This window comes from Sorex fumeus, unplaced genomic scaffold (genome assembly GCF_029834395.1).
Source record: "Sorex fumeus unplaced genomic scaffold, SorFum_2.1 ptg000122l, whole genome shotgun sequence".
Taxonomy (NCBI): Eukaryota; Metazoa; Chordata; class Mammalia; order Eulipotyphla; family Soricidae; genus Sorex; species Sorex fumeus.
Window position 1 is genome coordinate 49530008 of NW_026606179.1, and position 17648 is coordinate 49547655.

A 17648-nucleotide genomic window follows, 5' to 3' on the forward strand; every position below is an offset into this window, starting at 1 on the left:
GCTACAGAGAACAGTAATATTTTAAATAAGTTAGAACGTAATATTTTAAACAAGTCAGAGAAAGCTTCTCTGATGAAATACCACTGAGATAGAGTCTTGAATGAAATATTAGCCATGTGGATAACTGAGCAGAAAAAATTTCTAGACATTGAGAAAACTAAGTGCAATGTTCTGAGGCTGGAACACGCTTGGCATGTTCAAGGAAAACTGATGAAGTCAGGGCAGCTGCAGAAGGAAAATGGCAAGTGTGAGATTAGTGCCAGGAAGCCAAATTTCAGTGCTGCCCACACCACCTGTAGCAGAGTTTACAGTGGAGGGTGGACATGATCTGATTTAAGGATTACTCTGACTACTGATGGAGAATAAATAATAGGGAACAAGAACCGGAAAATTTAAACAAGAAAGTTATACTCTAGAAAAGAGATGAATTTAGTTTACCCTAGAGGGAGAACGCCATAGAAGTGGTGAGAAAGAGTCAGATTTTGATTATGTCCTGAAGATAATAAACACTTCCAGATTTACTGAGGGATTTAAGGATGTGTTGGGAAAAAATGTGGATCAAGGACAATGTCTGGGGGGCCAGAGCAGTGCTTCAGTGGGTAGAGCATTTGCCTTCAGGTAGCCAACCCAGGTTCAATTCCCAGCATCCCATATGGTCATCCAAGCACTGCCAGGAGTAATTCCTGAGTGCAGAGCCAGGAGTAACCCCTGAGCATCCCTGGGTGTGGGCCAAAAAGCAAAAAATAATATATATTGTCCAGAGACAGAGAGAGAGAGAGAGAGAGAGAGAGAGAGAGAGAGAGAGAGAGAGAGAGAGCATGTCCTGGTCTTTTTAGTTTCAATAACTAGAATGGAGATACCACTTCTCAGGATGGAAAGGGCATGTCACGGATTTTCCAGTAGAGAGCAAGAGTTTGATCAGACACGTCCTAGGTTTGGAGTGACAATTGGCATGTCTCGGAGGTAACAATCTGATGAGACTTGAGGGAGCTGAGGGGCAAGCTCATCTCCCAGTCTGTTTCCTCCACAGATCTGTATGCCACAACTCATTTCAACAGTGACCCTGCTGTGCTAGCCAATGTCGAGCAACAGTTGTCCTCCAACCTTAGTGATCTTACACCAGCGTCAGGTTCCTTCTCACACAGCTCCATCCTGGGAGACTCTCTGCGGTCCCTGCTCTTGCCTTCGGGGTCTTCGGAAAACAGAGAGAATTTAACCAAGCACCCATTAAGTCCGTCGAAGAGAGGATTCAAAAGGAAGGACATCCTGGCCACCCTGAATCCAAAGCAAGGCTTCAGAGATGCAGCTGGCAGTGAGGCAAGTGCCAGCTTGTTTGTGCTTGTATGCAAAACCCACCAAGGAGCTGGGAGATGACTCCAGGGCCGAAGCCCATGTGCAAGCCCACCACTCCATGCCCGACCTGCCTAGCACTGGCCAGGGGAGCCCTGGAGTGCCCAGCACCACTGAGCCTGTGCCACTGCTGACATTGCCAGGAGTTTCCCCCAGACCCTTTGAGCAATGCTTGGGAGTCTGTACACATACATAGGTATACACACACACACACACACACACATACACACACACACAGGTTCAATGGGGGTAAGCAGTGGTTCTGACTAAGTGGTCTAGAAAAGCTCAGAGGGAGGGCCAGAGCAACAGTACAGCGGGGAAGGTGCTTGCCTTGCATGCAGCCAACCCAGATTCGATCCCCAAACACCGCCAGGCATAGCTCTTGAGTGCAAAGTCAGGAATAACCTCTGAGCAGCACTGGATGTGGCCCAAAAACCTAAAAATAAAAGTTCAAAGGGATTTTCAGAAGTCAGGTCAGTAGATAATATTACCAGGCCAAAACTTATGGTTCTTCTGCCTTTGGGAAAGTTGTCTTTCCTCCTGCTGCTTTCCCCTGCATGTGAGTATGTGAGTGAGTGAGTGTGTGTGTGTGTGTGTGTGTGTGTGTGTGTGTTTGGGTTACACCTGCTGGTGCTCAAGGCTTACTCCTGGCTCTACACTTAGGGATCTTTCAGGGGACTATGAGGGGATTGAACCCGGGTTGATCTCATGCAAGGCAAATACCCTACCCCCTGTACTGTCCTATGACCCTGCTTTTCTTCATTTTTTATCACAGGGCAAAAGGTGTCCCACATCTACTTCTAGAGCATAAACACAGCACAGAAGTACTTAGATAATAAGCAGTAGAAGTTAGAGTTTACCAACAGGAAAGAATGCGGAAGTTTCCAGAGGCTGAGGGCTGACCAAAATGTGATCTCAGTAACAGCGATGTTTATAATCGTAGCATGTTTACGCATTTGCTTGGGTTGCACATGGCTAACTTGAGACCATTCTTCTATCAGGAAACAAAACTTATTACAGTTTTTCAAAATTAGTGGTCCCTCATAAAAGGAATTAAATTATCCAAAGGATTTTAGCTGAGAGCAGTTCATAGAAATGGAAGGCCATTTTCACATATAGAATATGGTCACGTTCCTCCCGTTGTTCATTGATTTGCTCGAGCGGGCCCAGTAACGTCTCCATCGTGAGACTTGTTGTTACTGTGTTTGGCATATCGAATACATCACGGGTAGCTTGCCAGGCTTTGCCGTGTGGGGAAGATACTCTCTGTAGCTTGTCGGGCTCTGCAAGAGGGGCGGAGGAATCGAACTCGGGTCGGCCATGTTGTCTGTGTGCAAGGCAAATGCCCTACCCGCTGTGCTATCGCGCCAATAAAGCATAATAGAAATGCACTCAATTCTTTTTTTTTTACCAAAATATTTTTTTAAATTAATGAAACACCATGAGGTACAGTTGTAGATTTACAATTTTTTGTGCTTGGGTTTCAATTATACAATGATCAGATACCCATCCCTCCACCAGTGCCCATTTTCCACCACCATGGATAATATCCCCCCACCCCCATCCCCCCATCCCCCCCCTGCCTCTGTGGCAGGGCAATCCCCTGTGTTCTCTCTCTCCTTGTGGGTGTTGTGGTCTGCAAAAGAGGCATTGAGTGGCAAACATGTTCAGTCCATAGTCTACTTTCGACATGCATCTCCCCTCCTGGGAGGATCCTCCAAACACCCTTTATTTGGTGCTCCCTTCTCTATCTGAACTGCCCTTTCCTCTAGGATACCCGGCTGGCTTCTAAGTTATGGAGTAATGCTCCTGGTGCTGATCTCAGCTATTCTTGGGTATTAATCTCATATTTTGTTACTTTATATTCCCCAGATGAATGCAATCTTTCTATGTCTATCCCTCTCTTTCTGACTCATTTCACTTAGCATGATACTTTCCATATTGTACCACTTGTATGTAAATTTCATAACTTCATCTTTTCTAACAGCTACATAGTACTCCATTGTGTAGATGTACCAAAGTTTCTTTAACCAGTCATCTGTTCTTGGGCATTCAGGTTTCTTCCAGTTTCTGGCTATTGTAAAGAGAGAAATGCACTCAATTCTTATTAAGTTTTGCCTCCTGCCTTTGAATACATCCTTCCATAGAGAACACCATCTGTTCTTCTCTGTCAGAATCATCATTCTCCCACTAGGTCCTAATTCCATCTGAAACGCTGCTTCAGAGCCCTCTCTCCTCTTGAGCCCATCGTCCTTTGTCATAGGGATCAATTGTCACTTAATCATTGACTGGTCTGGACGAAGCAGATTTGGTAAAAAGCAACTATTTCTAGTCATTTATTTTTTAGTTATTAGAAATTGCTGTGCATATTAGCATGGGTTTGTAGGGTTATGTGGGGGATTGGTTACTTTGGGGTGGTAATTATTTTCCAAAATCAGAGGAATTTGTGTGCCTTCTGGCAACTTGGCCAGAGATGATGTTATTTTGACTCTTTACATATTTTCTGTTTAGTTTTCAAAAATTTTGGAGGTGGTTATCATTTTTTTGTAGTTCTTCCTGAGCTTTCTGGGTCCCTTTTGTCTCATTTTCTGACATTGCAACATATTTTTTATTAGTAGTAGGTGCTGCACCAGTGAAGCTCAGGGTGCAGGTGGTGCTGGGGATCCAACTCAGAGCCAGAAGCTCTACCACTTGAGTCACATGCCCAACCCCTTGCTGATGCCTGTCACTCCGGATAAAGAAGCCTGTGTGTTCAGAATCTAAGGGTGATGGGACAGCAGAGCTTAGTATGCTTGAATATATATATATTCTAAGGGGAGGTATTGGGTCACACCCAGCGATGCTCAGGGGCTATTCCAGGCTCAAGAGCGACCCCTGGTGGTGCTTAGGGAATCCAACTTGGTACCAAGGATTTGAACAGGGATCAGCAGGACATAATACAAGCACCTTAACCCCTGTACTATCTCTCTGGCGCTAGAATAAAGCATGTTCTAGAAATTTCTCCCACTTCTTATATGTGTTATGTTAAAATTGCAATTAAAATAGTGTACTTTTCCGTACCGTTTAAAAAATTCCTATCTCTCTTTTCCTGTCAGCTACTATTTTTCTTTTTCTTTTGTTTGTGGTGCCAGGGACTGAATCCAGGGTCTCATACATTCAAGGCAAGTGCTCTGTCACTGAGCTTTATCCCCAGCATAGGTAAATAGATGTATTTTATTATTTTCCTTTATGAAACTAGGAATCAAATCCAGGGATTCAGACACATAAAGGCAAGTGCTCTACCACTGATCCATATTTCAGTCACTAATATTTTTTCCATGTAAAAAACTGCAAATGTGGGGCAAGAGAGATAGTACAGCGAGAAGTGCACTTGCCTTTCATGCAGGTCGACCTGGGTTCGATTCCCAGCACCCCAGTGCCCTGAGTACTAGCAGTAATTTCTGAGCGCAGAGCCATGAATAACCCCTGAGTATTGCTGGGTGTGCACCTCCCCCCAAAAAAGACCTGCAGAAGAGCTGCTCAAATATGAACATTTATAAAAATGCTGCTCAGTTTTTAGAATGGTCAAAGTAAAAAAATTGCTAATGGGACTGGATAATACAGGCAGTAATGTGCTTACCTTGCATGCAGCTGACCCTGGTTCAATCCTTGGCACCTGCACACTGCCAAAGGTTACTCATGAGTACAGAGCCAGGAACCCCTGAGCACTGCTGGGTGTTACCCCTCCAGCCTCAAAAAAGTATTGCTAAGTTCAAAATTTATTTAAGAAAAAAAAGTAGCTAGAGAGATAGTACAGCTAGTAGAGAGCTTGCCTTACACAGAGACAATGTGGGTTCAATGCCCAGTACCACATATGTTCCCCAAGATCTTCCAGGAGTGATCCCTGAGCACAAAACCAGGAGTAATCCCTAACCACTGCCAGTTGTGGCCAACCAGACAAACTTTTCCTTTAAAGAAAAGTTACAAAGGATTAGAGTGGTAGTATAGTAAGTAGGATGCTCACCTTGCACATGACCAACCTGAGCTTAATCTTTGGCATTCTGTATGGTCCCCCAAGCTTACCAGGTGTGATCCCTGAGTACAGAGCCAGTAAGCCCTGAGCTCAGCTGGGTATGGCAAACAAATACAGAAAGATAGAAGATTTTAGAGTCTTAGACAGATTATAGGGCTGGAGCGACAGCACAGCGGGTAGGGCGTTTGCCTTGCATGCAGCTGGCCCGGGTTCGATTCTTCCACCCTTCTCGGAGAGCCAGCAAGCTACTGAGAGTATCTCGCCCGCACAGCAAAGCGTGGCAAGCTACCCGTGACGTATTCAATATCCAAACATAGTAACAAGTCTCACAATGGAGACATTACTGGGCCCACTCGAGTAAATCAGTGAACATCTGGAGGACAGTGCTATAGTGCTACAGACAGATTATGAAAATTTAAATATTACAAAAAAGTCATTAGGTAAAGTTTGCTGAAAATCAAAAATTTTCATAAAGGTAACAAAATGATCCCAAAGTTCATAAATTTGATCACTAATTATTTTTTGGTTTTGGTTTTAATTTTGTCTCTGAACCACGCCTGGGAGTGTTCAGGGCTTATTGCTGGCTCTGCCCACAGGACCACTGCTGGCATGGGATTGGAGTACTATTTTCGGTGCTGGGGACTGAACCGAGGTTGGCCACATGTAAGGCAAGCCCCCTTGATGCTGTACTATCTCTCCAGCCCCTACCAACTCTTACTACATATGTAAATGAAATAAAATGCTGAAATGCTTATATAAGTTTCAGAATTGCTACATGATACACACAGTTACAATACACGAAACACAGGGACTATAAAATATTTTTTCTGCTTTTTTGGGGTCACACCCGGTGATGCACAGGAGTTACTCCTGGTTCATGCACTCAGGAATCTCTCCTGGCGGTGCTCGGGGGACCATATGGAATGCGGGAATCGAACCTGGGTCAGCTGCATGCAAGGCAAACGCCCTACCAGCTGTGCTATTGCACCAGCCCCTAAAATATTATTTTCTTAACCATTTCCTCTGGTTAGAACAGTCACATGCAAGAAACGAACAGTCTTGTTGTGTATCTGGACTTTCTGACTTTCCTCCCCAATTACGTTGTCAGCTCTGTGTGTGTGTGTATGTGTGTGTGTGTGTGTGGTGCCAAGAATGCAGTGCCAGAGGTTGAACCTGGGTCCTGCATACAGGTGTTCCTGCCCTTTAAACCATCTCCCTGACCCCAGTGGTTAATTAATTAAAGGATTTTGGGGGGAGGGCCTGGAAAGGTTGGGGCCACACCTCTGGTGCTTAGGGCTTATGACAGTGCTCAGGGGTCAGTCCTGGAAAAAATGCTCAGAAATTTCTCTGCAGTACCAAATTAGGGTTGGTCACATGCAAGGCAAATGCTTATCCCCGGTACTATCTTTCTGGTCCCAGGACTTCATTTGATCTCTTCCTATGCTCATATTTCTTATACAGAATGCTCCACACACATAATTAGTGCTCATTATAAATCTGTTATTAAATGTTTATCCCATTAACAATGTTTTTCCCTATTAATCATAAGGCCCATGTATGACTCAATCCTAAATATTGCATTTTTGGTGTACTGCTTCACAGTTTTCAGCGCTGACAATATTAACTAATTAATCTTCTGTCATTTTTATATCAAAAGAGCCAAAGATTGAGAAATAATTTGGCTGATTTTTTGCTGGTTTTGTTGTTTGCAGTGCCAGGGATTGAACCCAGGACCTCACACATGTGAGGCTTGCACTCTACTGTTAAGCCACATCCCTGGCCCGATTTTGCTTTTTTTAATATATAACAGCTTTTCTGGGTTCTGGGAGACCCTACAGAAAAGATTGGTAGATGTGTACCGTAAAATTCACAATTGCTTCTTTGTTCATTCAGATATATGTCTTAATTTATGTGTGAATGAAAAAATATAATTGATTCACTTACGTGTGAATGAATAAGATACATTTATGGAGGCTGGGGAAATAGCTCAAAGGACTGAGCAGAATACCTTGCATGTGGGAGACCCTGAGTCTAGTCCCAGGTAGCACATTGCCCCCCAAGCACAGAGGAGTTTATCTTAGTACCACCTGCTTAGTATCACCTACGTCAAGAGCTCAAATACCAAAAATTTTCATTGGCCCACAAAACCAGATGAACATTGCCAGAAGTGACCCCTGGGCCCCCCAGATTCCCCCTCCCCCCCAAATTCAGGATATTTATGTTCATGATGTTTAATATGAATTTACTGAGTTATAATCTTTATAAATTAAAATCCCCACTTAATGACATATGACATGTTTTTAATTTTGGCATTTAATCTTTCCATATTCTAGAATGTTGATTGCATTGTAGATGTGTCAAATCACTAATTTTGAAAATATACTGAAAATTACAATAGAAGCTACAGACTGTTGTATTTGAAATTATCGTTGAATATATCACTGTATCTACTTTGGACCAATTTTCAAGAGGACTGAAAGATGATAACCATCTTTTCCCTTTTTTTCCCCCATGTTAACACTTGAAGTGTCTGGACTCTTACTTCCCTTATTGCACAAGAATGACAAATGTTGGTTTTTTGTTTTCTTTCTTGAGCCTCTCTCTAGTGACCTGGGCAGTTTGCATGGTTTGCCAGGAAACCACAGTTCTCTGGTCTCTGCCAGAACCTCCCATGTGACCACAGTCCTCAGGCAGCTTGTGGAGCTTGTGGAGAAGCACTGGAGCAGCTCCAGCTCCCTCCTCCTCAACAAGAAGTTTCTCGGTAAATGAGTGAGTGCATTCTCAGTTTCTGCAGAAGGGCTCGTGTGGTGCTTCTGCTCTGTGTTCTACAAACAAGGTCGCCTCTCAGCCCCCTTACGTCACAAAAATTGTTCTCATGAGCACTCGCCTAAATTTCTCAGTAACACAGGAGTTGGCAAATCATCCTTCTTCCCGGTTTTTGCTTTTGTTTTTTATCAGCACTCTTCCCTCACGCACCAATTCCTTCATTCCTCCTGTGATTGTTTTTGTAGTCTGGGGACTGCGCAGAGTGATAAAAAATATGTGAAATTATGTGAAACACAGCCTGGTCATGTTCATGGGCAGCAGAAGATGATTCTTGGTAAAGTTCCAGTAATAAACACAACAGAAATTGAGTTTTGCGCATCAGAGTTTTGAGATGCCTGTCGAAACGTTATGATCTAGAAAACTCAAATGAGTAAATGACTTTCACTTTTTTGGGGAGGGTCACACCTGGCGATGCACAGGGGTTACTCCTGGTTCTGCACTCAGGAGTTACTCCTGGCAGTGCTCAGGGGACCCTATGGGATGCTGGGAATCGAACCTGGGTCGGCCGCGTGCAAGGCAAACGCCCTACCCGCTGTGCTATCTCTCCAGCGCCGACTTTCACTCTTTGAAGAGTTGGTTTTTTTCAAGAACCTGGGGGAAAGGGATTTTTTTTACAAATGTTAGTTGTGATAAGTTTATTTAATGGGAAAAGAATTCAAGGAGCTCTGGATGGTGGTAAATATTTACACTGAAACTAGAAAATTTAAAAAGTTATTTCTCCTTACTCTTATTTTTATTTTATTCTGACAGGACATAAAGAAGAAATTCTAGCCCAATTATTTTTTTTTCCATGTTGACCCTTTGCACTCATTTTAAAGGAGATTATTCCTGGGAGCCATTCATCAGTGATTAGAAAATAGTGAAGAACCTGCATCCTGGGGTCTACTATTGTTTCTCCATAAAGGATGTGGGATATAATTCCTAACCCATCATAAAATACCTTCGATAATCACTACATTTTTGTAAAAAAGAGAGAAAGAGATTAGGGCCCAGAGAGATAAATCATACAAGGAGTAAAGGTTCTTGCCACATTTCCCACCAACCGTGGTTTGAAGCCTGGTTTGAATCCCCCGCTCCACATATGGTCCCCAGAGCACTACCAGAGGTCCCTCCTGAACAGAGAGCCAGGAATAACCCCTGAGCACCTCTGGGTGTGGCCCCAAAGCTAAAACAATCCATATTACATTAGTCTGTCTGTCCTACAGAGCTGGTAGATATTGACTAGGAACTCTGTGCTTTAGCTTTAAAGATTGGCCCGGTGCGCCCAACCTGAATTTTTGGCAGGTCCTGCCCGAGATCTGCTTCTGACTTTGGTCGTCCCTGCTCCTTCTCAGCAGTGGTGTCGCTCACACCCTGAAGAAACGTCCAAAGCCTTCCGCAGGAGGGAGCTAGACCTGAAGGAGGCCGGGCAGCTGGTTCCTAACGACATGGTAGGCCTCTCTCACCTTCCTCTCTTTCTCTTCTTTAGCCAGAAAAGAACAGCGCAGCAGGAACTAGACTAGCATGATGTTGTAAAGGTCATCACCATCACAAAGACCCAGATAGACCTGAGCCAATGTATGGACAAGTCGGACTAGGCAAATCAGGAACATACAATTTGCCAGGGCGGGGACACATCAGAGGGTCTGCAGTAATGAACCTCAAATCCTTCCCCTTCAAAAAAAAATTCAGGGACTGGAGCAATTTCACAGCGGGTAGGGCGTTTGCCTTGCACGTGGCAGACCTGAGTTTGATTCCCAGCATCCCATATGGTCCCCTGAGCGCTGCCAGGAGTAATTCCTGAGTGCAGATCCAGGAATAACCCCTGTGCATTGCCAGGTGTGACCCAAAAACCCAAAAAGCAAAAAAAAAAAAAAATTAAAAAAATTAAAAAAATTTAAAGCAAAACTTTAAATGGAGGGGCCACATGGGAAAGACCAAAGAGTGATGAAAATGTTTAGGATCCTGTTGTTGAATATTATGATTTGAGTCCACAGAATGAAGTTGTTTCTGGGATTGTCTTTCCTCCCAAGGAATGGACTAGGGAATGCCTTGGGCTTCAGACCTTCAATTCTAGCAAAGAAGGGAATCATATCCTTAGGTTCTCCCCTCTTTGATTTTTTTTGTTTGGGGGGTTGGGGGGAAGACCACACTCAAAGGTGCTCAAGATTCACTCCTAGCAGTGCTCTTGGCATTCATGCAGTGGCAGGGATCAAACCCAGGCCTCTTACATGTGATGCATACACTCCAATCTTTCGAAAGCTCTCAAGCCCCTCCCATTTTCTAAGCGTTGATTTTTAGACACCAAGGTCAGTTTCTAGAAACTTAAGATGGATGACTCAGAATGTAGGCCACTTGGCCAAACGACCACTTGTGCTAGCTACAACAGTATTGAATAAATAATATGAAAGATTGTGACACCATGCGATGATTCTGTTTGCTGTACTTGATCTATGTTTGCCAGCGAAATAAAATTATAATGAGAAGGTCACAGATAAGCTTGCTTCCATTCAGCTTTTCACTAAATGGAGGGAAAAATTTTTTTTGCAGTCTTCTAAAAGCACTCAGAATTTCAGATTTGTGATCTGTATTTTGTTTTCCTATCTGAAGGAAAGCCTGAAGCAAAAACTTGTCAGAGTGCTGGAAGAAAACTTCATTTTGTCGGAAAAAGTCCAGCAGTTGGAGGAAGGCACTCCTCCCTCACATGTGGGTGGGCACCAGTTCCACGCTTATGGTAAGTTGAGGAAAGTGCTGTGTGGTGTGCCTCAGCGTTGTGTCTGCAGCTAACCTCATTCTACAGGCTATATCACCTAGGGTTCATGAGAATTCCCACACATAAATAATCAGCTAGTTTTAGAAAGTCGTGATGCTGGAGCTGGAGAGAGAGTACAGTGGATAGGGCACTTGTCTGACATGCAACTAACCTGGGTTCAATCACTGGCACCCCTTATCGGGCCCTAGACTCTGGCCCCCTGCGTACAAAGCCAGAGTAGCACTGCCAGGTGTGGGCCCCTACCCCCCACAGAAGATAACTTGTAATGCCAGGTGACTTGGATTACCCGATGAAGTTTTTAGTTGGTACAGAGCAAGTATACAGGTAGCACTGTTATTGTCATTATTTTTGAACCTTGTTTTTATAACAGAAACATGTTCTTTACAAAGAGTTTGGGGGGAAATCAGAGATTTGAAGAGACAGTACAAGGGTAAGGCACTTGACTTGCATACATCCAACCAGGGGTTAATCACTGGCACCGCATTATGGTTTCCTGAGCCTACCAGAAGTGCTCCTTGAACACAGCTGAGTGTGGCACAAAAACAAAAAATTCAGAAAAATATGAATTGAGGAGATAGTATAGCAAATAGGCAATTGTCTTGCATGCACTGACCTGGGTTCAATTCCCAGCACTGCATATAGTTCCCTGAGCCCCACCATGAGTGATCCCTGAGCACCACTGGGTGTGGCCAAAAAAAGTAAAACAAGACAAAAAAAAGAAACTATAACTCATTATCCAGCTAAAAACTGCTATTAGTGCTTTTGATATTTTAACTCAGAATTTAAGATTTATGTCTGATTTACAAAAATTTACATGTAACAGAATGCATACATTTTGAGAGTCAAAATTTTCCTATGCAGAAAATTGTGTTTTCAAAATACAGAATATTTTCATAACTCCAGAAAGTACCCTCAGATCCTCATGCAGTTTCGCTGCATTTTCACCCTGGGGACTCACCAATCTGATTCCTAATGTCACTTCTTTAATAATAAAGATAGTACTCTAATACTACATGCACATACCATGTTTATCTCTGTGGTCCACCAAACAGTTTTTATGTTAGCTACTATAAAATCGCTGTTATTTATAGTATGACTAATAATATAAGGAATTTACAACTTCCAAAGACCTCATACAGAAGGAAGGACTTTACCCTCCATCCTCACTAGCGTGAAAATTCTCCTGAAATGGTTTTTACTCCCTCTGGTAGGCTGAAACTCCTAATAGTTATACTAAAATAAATGAGATGGCTAAGAATTTCCATGCACACAAATCTGTGTGTACATTTTAGACAATTGTTTTTGGTTACATTCTTAGATAAAATTACTAGGCAAGAGGTGAACACCTTTGAGACTTGCGTTGCACATTATCAAACCCCTCCCAAGACAAGTGGCTTATTTACTCAAATCAGTGGTGAGCGTATTTGAATATCCTTTTCAACCTTTCCAGCCCTCAGAGTTTTTTTCAAAACCACCATTGTGATAGTGTAAGATAATAGCCCACTGAAGCCTCGATTTGTACTATTTTGTTGATAACATGGTTTGGGCCAGTATTTTAGATAAAGTCCACCCTTGACTTTAGTTAACTTTAGCTCACCACAACTAAGCAAGCCTAATGGGCATTTGGATTTATATGGGAAACTTGATATGAAGTCAGCACTGAGTTTCCAGAGTTGAATTTCATTCCTCTCTGATTCTTCCAAGGCTTACATTATCATGATACCACCACTTATCTCCTCTGAAAACAAGTAGGTGTTTGTTCACTTCCATGAGGCCCAACAGTGTTTGGCTTACTTGTGATAAAGAAACTATTGCAGTCCCATCTCTAGACTCTGGTTACTCAAAGTGTGAGGTACAGGGCCGATGAGATAAATGAGATGCCTTGCACATGGCTGACACAGGTTTAAGCCCTGGTGCCCCATATAGTGCCTCCCACAGCCTGCCAGAGAGTACTGAGTACTGAGGCAGGAGTAAGTCCTGAGTACTGCCAAGTGTGACCCAGAAACAAAAAAAAAAAAGAAAGAAAGAAATTAGTGTGAGGCATAGATTGACCATATTTGTATCACTTGACAGTTTGTCGGACAAGTAGACTATTGGGTCCCACAGCCTCCAGAGAGTACTGAGCACTGAGGCAGGAGTAAGTCCTGAGTACTGCCAAGTGTGACTCAGAAACAAAAAAAAAGAAAGAAAGGAAAAAAATTAGTGTGAGGCATAGATTGACCATATTTGTATCACTTGGCAGTTTGTTGGACAAGTAGACTATTGGGTCTCACCTCAGATCTATGAAATCAGACTCTGACTTTAATAGGATCTGCAACTGATGTGTAAGCATGTTGGAGTTTAGGGGGTGTACTGTTCTAGGGCAGGAGGAAAAAGGATAGGGGTTAAGGCACATTCCCAACCCCAATTCAACGCTGAGCATTGCCAGGAGTGATACCCAAGTAGATCCAGGAATTAGCTCTGAACACCACCCAAATCCCTTGAAAAATAAAAATACTGCTCTAGAATACTGCCTTTCTTACACCAACAGTTCCTGTGCACGTAATCTGCCCTGTTCTAGCGGTAGTACTAACATATCTGGGGAGCTAGATAGGAATGGCTTAACCACAAATTTTACCACAAATTCAGTCATTGCAAGCACTCTCTGGGTTATTATTATGTGTGCTGACACCATTTCAGATGCTTTCACATTCTCTGTAGGAAGTGGAGGGGTATTTTCATAAACTAAAAGAGAGAATCCAGAGCGACCTAACTGTTGACTCCTTGTGCTAAGTGAGGGCGGGTATGTCATTCAGCACTTACAGCAGTTCTACGAGGCACAGTTTCTAGTGCAGGTGAAACTCTGGATATAATTTAATGGGAAATAATCTAACATGCAATATTAAGTTAACATTTCTGTTCAGGTCTGTCCATTAGTTATGTTCTGTCATTACCGTGTATAGTACAGGGGTTAAGATGCTTGCCTTGTTAAAAAAAAAAAAAAAGATGCTTGCCTTGTGGGGTTGGAGAGTATAGTGGGTAAGGTCTTTAGGACCTTGCATGCAGCCAACCCAGGTTCAATCCTTGGCATTCCACATGGTGCCCTGAGCACTGCCAGGAGTGATCCCAGAGTTTAGAGCCAGGTGTGGCCCCCCCAAAAATACAAAAGGTGTAAGCACCTGGCCCCAATTTGATTTTCAGTGCCACATAGCATTCCGCAAGCAAGAGTGGCCTGAGCATAGAGACAGGAGTGACCCAAAAGCCAAAAAAAGAGAAAAAAAAAGTTTTAACACTCCCTATTCTTGCCACTCTAGGCTGGAGCAATAGCACAGCGGGTAGGGCATTTGCCTTGCACGCAGCCAACATGGCCGACCCGAGTTCAATTCCTCCGCCCCTCTTGGAGAGCTCGGCAAGCTACCGAGAGTATCTCGCCCACAGGGCAAAGCCTGGCAAGCTACCCGTGATATATTCAATATGCCAAACACAGTAACAAGTCTCACAATGTTACTGGGCCCGCTCGATCAAAAATCGATGAACAACGGGAGGACAGTGATAGTGACAGTGATTCTTGCCACTCTACCTGCTATCTCCCAGGAAGGGGAGAACAGTGAATGGAGTGCGGCCGCAGAAGCGGGGTGCCCAGCCTCTTCAGGAGATCTACCTGATTCTACTTAAGCTCTGTCCCAACACTTGCAGTTTAGAAAAAATTTTAAAAAGAAATAAAAATAAAATATACATTTTTAAAAAAATTTTAAAAAGACTTGCAGCTTAGAATCCAGCTCACCTCTGGGTACCATCCTCTTTGCAGACGATCTTCTTCGCAAAAACCAACAGCTGAACATGCAGGTGGTTGCCCTGAACCAGGAAGTCACCCAGCTGAGAAAGCTGGAGGAGACAGTGACCCTTCTCCATGAAAGCCAGAGGTAGGAGAGGATCTAATGCAGTAGCTTTTAGAAACAGATGTGCTCTTCCTTCTCTCATTTCTGTTTGACCTGACCAGGACAGACGTGTGTACCTCCCAGACCGGCTGTGTTCTGTGTGCAAGCCTCTTGCCAGACCAGTTAGCTCAGGGATCAAAGCACTGCTTTCCAGGACACACTAGGTCTGAATGGCTTGGCTGGCACTACAATGACTCAGCAATAGGTAGCTCCTCGTCAGCTCTAACAGGACCCTTGTTAGGGTCACCTGCCATTCCTTGGTCACTGGGTTCCCTTATAATCATCTGGCTCTCCTAGAAAATGCCACCCTGCTCTTAATCACGAGAGGTCAGGAGCACACAGAAAGAGTAGGAGCAAAAGAACGCGGTATGCGTGTGATTCTGCAGAGGCACTCCATCGCCTCTCAAGAGACAGTACTGTCAGGACTCAGGCTAGACAAAACATCAAAAGAGGCTGCCTGAAACAGAGAAGCTCTGGTCTTCCAGATTTGTAAAATATATATATATATGTTGACTAGGATTTTCAATAAAGTTTAAATATAAGAATCCCCTTCCTAGGCTGAACTTTCTATAGCTACATATCCAAAGAATTGGAACTAACTCTATGCTGGATGACTTAAAAGCTCCATTAGGGGACCCAGAGAGATAATACAGCAGGTAGGGCATTTGCCTTGCATGCACCCAATTCAGGTTCGATCCCTGGCATCCCACATGGTCCCCCAAGCACTACCAGGAGTGATTCCTGAGCACAGAGCCAGGAGCAACCCCTGAGCATCGGTGGCTGTGGAAAAAAAAATAAACTGAGTGACAGTACAGTGGGTAGGGCATTTGCCTTATATGCTGCCAACCCAGATTCGACCCTCGGCACCATATGGACATATGGTCTCCAGAGTGGAGAAAGCAAACAAAGAGAAACAGAGATAAGCAGGAGAGATACGTGTCCAAGGGAGAGCAAACTGATAACTTCTCTTGGTTTCACTTTGCTTCTGATTTGTAGTGAATATTACTTTAAATCTTGTTTTATTTTTGCTTTGGGGTGCCAATGCTCAGTACTCAGGGGTTAATCCTGTCAGTGCCAGAGAGCAAATCTGGGCCTCTTGCAAGCAAAGCATGCACTCAGCCCCTTGGAGCTATCTCCCAGGCCCCAGTTTAATTTTGTTTTATAATTAGGTAGAACATTTACTTAGTCCCAAGGTCAAATCTATAAAATGTAAGTTCAGGGAAATTCAGTTTCCTTTCCTATCTCTTCTTCCCTTTCCTCCCACTAGCCAGCCTTGTGGGTGTGCACTGATTTCCCCTAAAGCACATAAAAGGAGGCGTCATGTTGGTTTAACTTGATATCATACAAGTTAGCTCAAAGACCCAGGGGCAGCCCAGTGGTAGAACATGATGCTGAGAGTTTGATTTCCAGCACTAACCTTGTACTGATCACCCTTGTGTGATCTCAGTGCGCTGCCGTATGAACATTTCCGGCTGCCTCGCGATCCATCCGGGTGCTTAGTCCTGTACCAATAGACTTGGGGCTCCAAGCCGCACAGCAAAGAATAGCATTGTGTGTCACCGTTTGGGTGAGTGCAGTCTGACAGCTTTCAACATGACACAGTACTGCAAAGTCAAGGTAGTCAGCCATGACTGGCACCATTACCTACTTGCAGAGATTTAGGTTCGAAGAAGTTTTTCCGATATAGGGCTAGAAATTAGAGTCCTGGGGGCCAACCACATAATACAGTGGGTAAGGTGCTTATGCCTTGCACGCAGCTAACCTGAGTTCCATCCCCGGCATCTCACATTGTCCCCTGATCGTGGTCAAGAGTAATCTCTGAGCGCAGAGCCAGAAGTAAGCTCTAAGTACTGCTGGGTGTGACCAAAAAAAACCCAAAAGAAGCAAACAAAAAGAGAAATTGGAGTCCTGGTTGGAGTCCTGGTCAGGTGCCAGTCTCCAGGTGGGTTGACTTTCCTCATCATGAAAGTGCATTGGAAAGACTCGCGCAATCACTGTGTAAAATGTGAACTATGCTATTGCTGCCATCGCTCTGGAACATAACCAAACAGAGCTGTAATGAGGAAAGGAACTGCCAGCCTGCTTCTAAAATCATCCGCTCATAAATCGGACAGTTCTATTTAAGGATGTTACTTCATTTTACATTTGTCTTTAACAAACATTTCAGGCTGACTGGCATCGACTTTGTTTTCATGCTTCCTCTACGGCCTTTTGCCCCTCCCTGCCCTATGCTCAGATCCCTGGTGGTAACTAATGAGTATCTGCTGCAGCAGCTGAATAAAGAGCAAAAAAGTTATTCTGGGAAAGCTCTGCTGCCTCCGGAGAAGAACCATCATCTGGGGAGATCGTCACCCTTTGGGAAAAGCATGCTGTCGTCCTCCTCGCCAGTGGCACACGACACGGGTCAGTATCTCATACAGAGTGTCTCGAACTCTGTCCCGGAGCCCGGTTTATGGAGCTAGTCCAGGACCCCCACGCCGCAGCCTCACAGTCTTGGAGACCTCAGCACCAGTCCCACCCCGCTGGTGGTGCTTACTACAAGGTTAAGGGAAAAAAAATATTCTGACTCCACTGCATTGGTCCTTTTTATTTCGCTGTCTCCTCCCATTGAGTCATTCTTTCCTCCTGCCTACAGAAATAGTTGGCACTTTGTCTTAGGCATCATATCCCATAGAAATATTTGGATGAAAATGTCAAAAAGAAAAAAAGAAACACCATCTTTTCCCCCCAAGTCACTTGAAACAGTAGGGATTGGAGGTGAACGAGATGTGTTTTGTGTTAGAAGAAACGA

The 17648-nt window shown here is 43.9% G+C and overlaps 1 protein-coding gene across 1 annotated transcript in view; it reads left to right on the forward strand.

Moving 5' to 3' along the window:
• The window catches only part of LRRC36 (leucine rich repeat containing 36), a 57030-nt gene extending 39711 nt beyond the window's left edge, over positions 1–17319 (forward strand). Inside the window, exons 9-14 of the mRNA XM_056135887.1 lie at positions 1031–1317; positions 7958–8123; positions 9473–9618; positions 10778–10901; positions 14728–14842; positions 17094–17319. Of these exons, the coding sequence (XP_055991862.1) occupies positions 1031–1317; positions 7958–8123; positions 9473–9618; positions 10778–10901; positions 14728–14842; positions 17094–17319 (1064 nt within the window). The remainder of the gene's footprint in view (positions 1–1030; positions 1318–7957; positions 8124–9472; positions 9619–10777; positions 10902–14727; positions 14843–17093) is intronic.
• Positions 17320–17648: the final 329 nt, after the last annotated feature.